The 9,616-nt window shown below is 41.4% G+C and overlaps 1 protein-coding gene across 1 annotated transcript in view; it reads right to left on the reverse strand.

Moving 5' to 3' along the window:
* LOC116686800 (probable E3 ubiquitin-protein ligase HECTD4) overlaps positions 1 to 9,616 on the reverse strand; it is a 108,276-nt gene that overhangs the window by 44,597 nt on the left and 54,063 nt on the right. The window contains 9 exon segments of the mRNA XM_032511852.1: positions 101 to 238; positions 1,773 to 1,899; positions 2,837 to 2,973; positions 4,822 to 5,059; positions 6,362 to 6,525; positions 6,839 to 6,918; positions 7,041 to 7,189; positions 8,432 to 8,593; positions 9,118 to 9,221. Of these exon segments, the coding sequence (XP_032367743.1) occupies positions 101 to 238; positions 1,773 to 1,899; positions 2,837 to 2,973; positions 4,822 to 5,059; positions 6,362 to 6,525; positions 6,839 to 6,918; positions 7,041 to 7,189; positions 8,432 to 8,593; positions 9,118 to 9,221 (1,299 nt within the window).

Below are 9,616 nucleotides of genomic sequence, written 5' to 3' on the forward strand. Positions count from 1 at the left end.
TGGAGCAGGAACATGGAGGCAGCAGGTGACTCCAACCACAGATCCAGATCCAGAAACACCTGCAGGAACGTTAAGGGGTGGGGATGTAGGTGAAAGGTACCTTTGCGAACTTTGTCAATAGTGAACTTGTTGGCCTCGTCCTTAATGTCCTCGATGGTCGGGAGGTAGAGGTCCCGAGGAATGCCGCCGTTCTCTTCATACAGGAACTCCACCGTCTGTCTCGCAATGTCCACCATGCCTGTTGTCAGCAAAATACACCACGGAGACAAAGGCTGTCAAAGTTGTCCTTGTTTAAATGACAGTGACTTGAGAAAGTTTACCCCCTCAGGCTAGAGTTGATTAAAAAGAGGAATAAAAAAAACATCTTTTTAAAAATTGATCTTAATGCCTTATTTCAAAAAATTTAGGAAAATCCAACCTATAAGGACACCCATTTTCTTTGTGAATGAATAATGTCTCATACATAAATAGTCTTCCTTAAAATACAGGGGCATAAGTATACACCCCCCTATGTTAAAATACAGGGGGATAGGTATACACCCCCCTATGTTAAAATACAGGGACATAAGTATACACCCCCCATGTTAAAATCAGGGACATAAGTATACACCCCCCTATGTTAAAATACAGGGGCATAAGTATCACCCCCTATGTTAATCAGAGGGCATAGTATACACCCCCTATGTAAAATACAGGGGCATAAGTATACACCCCCCTATGTTAAATACAGGGGGATAAGTACACCCCCTATGTTAAATACAGGGGTAAGTAACACCCCCCTATGTTAAATACGGGGCATAAGTATACCCCCCCTATGTTAAAACCAGGGGTATAAGTATACACCCCCCTATTTAAAAACAGGGGCATAAGTATACACCCCCCTATGTTAAAATACAGGGGCATAAGTATACACCCCCCTATGTTAAAAACCAGGCATAAGTATCACCCCCTATGTTAAAACAGGGGCATAAGTAACACCCCCCTATGTTAAAATACGGCATAAGTATACACCCCCCTATTGTTAAAATACAGGGGCACAAGTATATACCCCCTATGTTAAAATAGAGGCATAATATCACCCCCTATGTTAAATACAGGGGAATAATCACCCCCTATGTTAAAATACAGGGGCATAATTATACACCCCCCTATGTTAAAATACAGGGGCATAAGTATACACCCCCTATTAAAACACGGGGGTATAAGTATACACCCCCCTATGTTAAAATACAGGGACATAAGTATACACCCCCCTATGTTAAAATACAGGGGCATAAGTAAACACCCCCCTATGTTAAAATACAGGGCATAGTTATCACCCCTCTATGTTAAAATACAGGGGCTAAGTAACACCCCCCATGTTAATACAGGGGCATAAGTATACACCCCCCTATGTAAAATACAGGGGGCATAAGTTATACACCCCCCTATGTTAAAATACAGGGGCATAAGTATACACCCCCCTATGTTAAATACAGGGGGCATAAGTATACACCCCCTTTGTTAAAATACAGGGGCATAAGTATACACCCCCCTATGTTAAATACAGGGCAAATGTATACACCCCCCATGTTAAATACAGGGGCATAATAGTACACCCCCTATGTTAAATACAGGGCAAAAGTATACACCCCTCCCCATGTATGGCTATGTTTCCCAATTTGGGATCAATAAAGTCTATCATATCGAAACTAAAATTCCAAACTTACCTTAACATTCCCACTAAATATGCTAATGCTGAGTTACGTTTTAATGATTTTTTTCATCTTTACCGAGCTGCAGGGCTCCTTTGATCTGGTCCAGGCCAGATTTCCTCTCGGCCTCGTTACGGAACCGCCTCCGAATGGTCGGGAACACTTTGGTCTCCCAGGCCTTCACCAGCAGGGCGTAGTGGTCCTCCTGGGACCAGACACAAGAAAAACAAGGAAGAGTACAGACTTAAAATCAATTAGGAACATTAACCCTTGTGTCGCCTTCTCGTCGACCTGCAACGTTTTGTTTTTCTGGGTCAAAATTTTAACTAAAATTGGTCGACACTTTTTTCTCACTTTTCCCGACGTATTTGTCACTTTTTTAATTGTTTTTGCTGTTTAAAAAAAAAAAAAAAAAAGTTTTTGTTCTTTTCCCCCCTCACTCCATTTTTTTTAATGATAATTTATATTTCCCACCACCAAAATGCTATAAAATTGAATAAAACACCCAAATTCAATGAGAGTAGTGAACTGATCATTTATTTTATGGAACCATCCACGTTATTTATATATGTTTTTTGACGATGTGGTTGAAACAAACCCAAATTCTCTGATATACAATCTTTGTGAACCCCATGAAATAGGAACATTAACCCTTGTGTCGTCTTCTCGTCAACGTTTTGTTTTTCTGGATCAAAATTTAAACTAAAATGGGTCGACACTTTTTCTCACTTTTCCCACCGTATTTGTCACTTTTTTTCCAATTTTTTTGACAATTTTTCGGCAGTTTTTGTTGAAGCTTTTTGCACTTTTTGGAGGTTTTTGTTCTTTTTTTCCCCCCCACTTATTTTTAATTATTCTTTCTTTTTTTTTTTTGACATTTTGTCCAATCTTTTAATGTTCATTTGTATTTCCCCCACCAAAATGCTATAAAATTGAACACCTTAAATTCAATGTGAGTAGTGAACTGATCATTTATTTAATGGAACCATCCACGTTATTTATATATATTTTGTTGACAATGTGGTTGAAACAAACCCAAATTCTCTGATATACAATCTTAATGAAAACGGCTCAAATTTGACCCGAGGACAACAGGAGGGCTAACAGATGAGAAGTGTGGAGAAGAGGAGGTCCCAACTCACTCTGGGGACATCATCATCATCCTCGTCGTCACTCTCATCATCTGCGATAGGAGGAGGGTGCGGGTCCGGTCCAGAGGTGACCAGGTTCTCGTAGCTCAGCTCGAACTTGTAATGGCACGACAGGTCGCTGTTGTACTCTGCACCAACAGGAAAGGACCAACAGAAACAGAAAATGCAGGTTTAACAAGTTATGCACAACATTATCAGTGTCAAAAGTTTAAACACACCTCATTCAATGTGTCTTCTTTCTTTTCATGACTATTTACATTGTAGATTATCACTGAAGGCATCAAAACGATGAATGAACACATGTGGAATTATGTACTTTATAAAAAAAAGTGTGAAATAACTGAAAACCTGCGCCATCCCAACCGGTTTGCGTTTAGTTGGCCCATCGTTTATTTTCCAGCAGGACAATGACCCCAAACACCCCTCCAGGCTGTGTAAGGGCTGTTGGACCCAGAAGGAGAGTGATGGAGTGCTTCCCCTCCACAGTCCCCGGACCTGAACCCAATCCAGAAGGTTTTGGGAGAGCTGGACCGCAGAGTGAAGACAAAAGGGCCGACAGGTGCAGAGCATTCTGGGAACTCCTCTAAGACTGTTGGGAAACCATTTCAGGTGACGACCTCTTGAAGCTCATCAAGAGAATACCAAGAGTGTGCAAAGCAGTAACCAGCGCAAAGAGGGGGGGGGGGTACTTTGAAGAAACTAGAATTAAAGACACGTTTTCAGTTATTTCACACTTTTTTGTTAAGTCCATAATTCCACATGTGTTCATTCATAGTTTTAATGCCTTCAATGATAATCTACAATGGAAATAGTCCTGAAAATAAAGGAAACGCATTGAATGAGAAGGTGGGTCCAAACTTTTGGCCTGTACTGGATTAATGGAAAATTAAAGTGCTAAAAAGAAAAAAGGAGGACGAGCGTTCATTAACACTAGATCAGGCGTTGAGTGGAGAGTATCGCTTTAACAGCTCGTTTGTTCTCTAACCCCTGATGTAGTAGAAGTAGACTTTATGGTTTACAATCATTTTTCTGTCGGATTGTTTTTAGATCTCGACGTTTCCGACCACACTTGAAGGCAGCTTCATTTCCTTGAGGAGGAGTTTAAGAAAAGAGACGGAGGGACCGAGGAAACGGTCCCCGGGGCAGTTCAGAGCTTCCGCTTTGTGTTTTAAAACTTTGTTGTGGCAGCAATAGAGGCAGCGATGTTTCCTGTTTCCTGTCCGGGATTCTCCTACCGCCTGAAAACGCAACAACAAGTGTGATCCACGCGCACATGACTGGCCACCGCATAACACATAACCCCAAATCAAAATCTGAATCATTACACCATTGCATAGATGTGCTGCCTTAGTAGAGCGTGGAAGCTAGCGTTAGCTAACTAGCAGCAACACAAGAGGGTGCTCACCCGACTGGCCAATAGGAACGTGGCCCCGCCCATGACACTATTTTCACAGCGAGAGAAAAATCGTGAGACGAGAGCAAGAAATTGCATCGAGAGCAAAGACTTACGTTTTGAGAGCGAGAAGAAAAACGGAGAGAAATAATTTTTTTTTTTTAGAGACATTTTTTCACACTGATAGAAAACTTTAAATACTTCAGAGTTTAAAAAAGTATTTTGAGAGGTTTTTTTTCCTCAGAAATAATTTCAGATTTATATTTTTTTCTTTTTTTTTAGTCTCAAATATAATTTTTTTTTATTGGTATGAAAACTTTTTTTATCTCAAATGTGTTTTTTTTTCTCTCATAAAATTCTTTTACACTTAGACTGTTTTTTTATCCTTTTGGGATGAATCCCGCAAGGAAATTGAAAGGATATTGAAATTTGCTATATGTGTGATACCTTTTTCTCTAAAACCTTTTTTTTCCTCTCAGATCATTCATTTTCTCGCATGTAATAAAGAAACAAATCTAGCTCCGTAGACAACAGCCTGGGTGTGAAAGCAGCCGAAGGCTAAAAATGAAGATAATAAACATACGTTGTTGGGCAACTGCCACGGCTGCAATCCGACAAGGGGGTCCATGTGAGCCGGAGTCTGAGGTAACGCTTGCACCTGCATCATTATCGCTGTCTGAGGCCATAGCAAAGGGCAGCGCTTCAAAATTTGCACTTATTTCCTCCGCGAGATCTACACACAAGTCAGCCGCATTTCTGTGTGCTTGGCCTTCTGCGTATGCAAACGGCCGGCTTCCAAAGTTGGCACGGATCTTTGAGTTCTAAAAAACCAAAGAGAAAGAAAAATAGAAGATTAACTACATCAATCCTGAGAGGAAACAGTATACAAAATAATACAAAATGGATATCAGTGATGAACCAGTATAGCTTAGAGGGGAACTTTGGTATTTTTCAACCTGGAGTCTATTTTCAGATGCAATTGTGTCTAAGTGGCAAAAGTCTTTGAAACTGGTCCAGTATTGAGCAAGAACCGGGTTGTAATGCGTCCACTAAAAGTTGTGTGTTTGCCGCTGACAGACTCAGATTATTATTATTAAGTGTCTGACAACATTATGGAAGGATCTCTTCAGAGATAGACCTTTTAGTTAAAGAATAAGATCCTTTTAGTTTAACATGAAACAGCCCAGACATCACCATCACCAAACCCACCAGACTCCATGTAAATAATCACTACTTTTAGCGTGTATAGAGCAGCATATCTCCACCAGACTCCATGTAAATAATCACTACTTTTAGCGTGTATAGAGCAGCATATCTCCACCAGACTCCATGTAAATAATCACTACTTTTAGCGTGTATAGAGCAGCATATCTCCACCAGACTCCATGTAAATAATCACTACTTTTAGCGTGTATAGAGCAGCATATCTCCACCAGTCTCCATGTAAATAATCACTACTTTTAGCGTGTATAGAGCAGTTTATCGCCACATGTAAATGGGTGAATTAAGAGTTTATTCCAACCAGACCAGAGTGGTGATTGTTGGAACAGTGGAAAGATGAACCAAGACGGCGTTTGGTAGTTTTATTTAGTTTCTGTCCACTTTGAATGAAGTGTGATCTATTTCATCCTTACTGGCTGCCAGAGGCAGTGCTTAACAGTGAATATATTCTGTATGGCGCTTGCCCAGGTCAAGTATTAATATCAACAAAGTTACCTGAGACCTCTGGGTGACAATGGCATGATAAAATTACTGATTATTTAAATGGAGTCTGGTGTGTTTGGTGATGGTGATTTCTGAGCTTTTTTATAATAAACTAAAAGGATCTTCCTCTTTAACTAAAAGGTCTATTTCTGTAGGGATCCATCCCATAATGTTGTCAGACACTTAGAATAATAATCTGAGTCTCTAAGCGGCAACAACACAACTTTTAGTGGATGGGAACCAACGCTGAACATTTTCCCTTTAAGTTATGATACATATTAGTTATTGTTTCCATCCGTCACATCAGTTGATGGGAAAATAGGGTCCAGGTTAAAAAACAAAAAACAAAAACTAAGTTACCCTTTAACAACAGTTTAAATATAAAACTTTCAAGGTCAATGTAGTCGACAGAAACCCACCTTTTTTTGAATGTGTACCAGGGGCCACATTCCTCCAGCTACATCCTCCAGGATCGGGCCTAGCCGCTGGCCACAGTAGGTAAAGTAGACCCTGCCTTTAGGGGCCTGGCCTGGGGGGGGAGGAGTGCCCTCCGAACGCTCCCAGCCGATTCCAGCCACGTCGCCTGTGTTTACACAAACGCAGGGTCACATTCTCAGTTATGACTCAATGCTAAGAGGTCCTATAACCCATATTTTAAAACATGCTAAACTAGATGCAGCTTGAGTTAAGGAAGCAAGATCTGCTTGCAAAATAGCTTTTTTTATTGAAAGAGCAGCCAGATAAGATAAGATACAATGCTTTGAAGGAGTTGAAAATACAATGTATGTTTAAGTTGATTACATACATTGCCGCATGGATTTCAAAGTTGACTAAATCAAAGAAATGAGGCAGTAGACATGTGTATGAAGAGAGAGATCATTTGTCTCCTGTCTCACCAGGAAGTAGAGCCACATCCAGCCTGACACTCTTCCACTGCAGCAGACTGGAGCCATTATAATGCACTGCCCTACCATTACTGGCACACAGACAGACAGACAGAGATGGAACAACACAAAATAGAAGGGTAGCAGTCAGCACTCAAGTCAGAGACAGAGCAGTGGGAAAAGGATCTCAGAGTTAATATGCAGCCAAACCTACTTATGAAATAGACAAGTGCCGACAGGGTTGGTCCACGCTCCGTCTCTCTTCTCCGCCTCAGTGGCAAAACCAAAGGACACAATCGGGCCACTGTCCTCCTCAGAGTCTCCATAGGAGACAATTTCTATCTCCCAGTAAAAAGACGGGGCCTGTGGGGACAAAGAGAAGTAATCAAAATCAGAATACTTTATTGATCGCCTCAGGGAAAGTGTTCAGTTGCAGTTGCTCACAGTCAAATCGAAGGTAAAAATAAGAGTAGAACAGAAAGCCTTCGTCGTTGTACACAAGTGAAGTACCTGTGCAACGAGACTGAAGCAAAACCTCTTTACAGTGTCGAAACAAAATCCCAAAACATAAAATGTAAAAAATATGCTATTGTAGTGTAGTATGAACATAAAGTACAGTGTGAATATAAGTAGCAACAGGGAATAAATCACAGATATTGCAATTGTAACTGATACATTTTTGCCCCGAGTTAATGTTATATGACATAATTGTCAGAGAATATTATGATCAAGATGTGATGTGGAAATATCTCACAAATTATATCTCACAAATACACGGTTAAATTAAATGTTTACGCTGACGGGGACGGGGTAGCTAGTTGGATGCGTTCACTCAAAAATTACCCCGTCTTTTGCTTGTGATTTACCATTTATTTCAACAAACAACAGGTACTTTCTACATATTTTTTTAATAGATCCCCAGTGGGGAAATTATAATATTTCACTCTGTTGTTTGAACACACTACACACAGATCTAAAATACACATGCTACAGGTCCTATGCAAATGGAGAGGGGGTTGCTAACTCCTGGACAAGCGCACCGAGCAGTTGGGGGGAGGGGGGAGGGGGCAGGGGGGGAGGGGGGAGGGGGAGGGGGGGGAGGGTAACTGGCATCTCTCCAGCTACTAGTCCACAATCTGTACTTCAGTCTGGGACTTGAACAGTTCCCGACCCAACTCCCTACGGACAGAGCTATTGGCACTGACATTACATGTTCGAGAGTGTGTATATTAGTGTGAATATTTAGTGTGTATGTATATTAATGTGTAAATATTAGTCTGTATATATTGTTTGTTTTGTGCTTTGTTTGTATGTGTAAGCGCTTTGTGAGCAATGATGATCCAAAGCAAAATTCCTCGTACCGTGTCCTTATACCTGGCAAATAAAGCCGACTGTGTTTCTGACATGTACAGAAGTAGTAACACACACACACACACACACACACACACACACACACACACACACACACACACACACACACACACACACACACACACACACACACACACACACACACACACACACACACACACACACACACACACACACACACACACACCCTTGTAATGGCTGTGACAGATAGTACAGACTAATGCATGTAGCCACCTGGATTGGCACAGGACAGGTGGCGTAGATGAAGGTGCCTCTGGGCAGCCCGCCTCCAGCGCTCGGATCAGCCAGGAAGGTGACCGAGGTCAGACGGGACGAGAACATGCAGGCCCGGACCGGAGGGAAGACTCGAGAGGGACACCAGGTGATCTCCTTGGGCTGACGAGAGAAGCACATCGAAAGGGATAAGGAGACAAATATAGGGCCGATAAATCTGACTGTGAAATTGTAAAAAACAATTACTGTTTACAATTACCAACTTTTTGGATCATCTATTAATCGGTTAGAGTCATTTTTTTTAATCAAAGAAGTAAAACTTCTCTTATTCAAGCGTGTTAATTCTGAATTTTCTCTAGTTTCTTCTCATCTCTGTGACACTAAACTGAATATCTTTGAGTTGTGGACAAAACAAGACATTTGGGGACGCCGTCTTGGGCTTTGGGAGACACAATGTTTTGACATTAAAGAGACCAGACAACAAATTTGTTAATCAAGAATCTAATCCAGAGATTAATCGATGATGAAAATAATCGGTCAGTAGCAGCCCTAATCCAAATGTTGTAACAGATTTAAGGAGGTTCAGTCATCTTTTATTCGGTCTCTTAAAACAAAATACCTTTTTCTATAATAAATAAAACTACAAATTATATTTCAAACTATGCTATAAATCTGGCGACTCCCACCTGACGTCGGTCTGTCTGCAGGGGGGGGGGCGGCGGCCGGGCACAGTCCCGGTACAGCATCCTGACGCGTTCACACTGAGCCTCCACCATGCCGAGGCGCTCCCCTGCACAAGATGACACAACTTTGTCGGACACACATTTCATTATTTATGCCTCAGGCCATCAAACCTTACAACTCCTCCCTCTGAGTGTCTGACACACACCAGAGTGAGGTTGAAACTGGACAATATTATCTGTTTTGTGCAATGACATTGGCTCGAAATATGTGCAATACTCAACTGCTACTATTGTTATTAGTATTTAAATTTTTACTTTTCACCATTACAAGTCCTTGATTATGTTAATTATGTAAACAGTGGCTCGGGGAAGGGAGGTTTGGGGTCCCCTGCTGGAGCTGCTGCCCCCGCGACCCGATCCCGGATAAGAGGATGAAGATGGATGGATGTAAATACTGTATCATAACCGTACGTACACACCGCCACCGACTTGAGCTGCAAAA

This window comes from Etheostoma spectabile, unplaced genomic scaffold (assembly GCF_008692095.1).
Source record: "Etheostoma spectabile isolate EspeVRDwgs_2016 unplaced genomic scaffold, UIUC_Espe_1.0 scaffold498, whole genome shotgun sequence".
NCBI classification, from domain to species: Eukaryota; Metazoa; Chordata; class Actinopteri; order Perciformes; family Percidae; genus Etheostoma; species Etheostoma spectabile.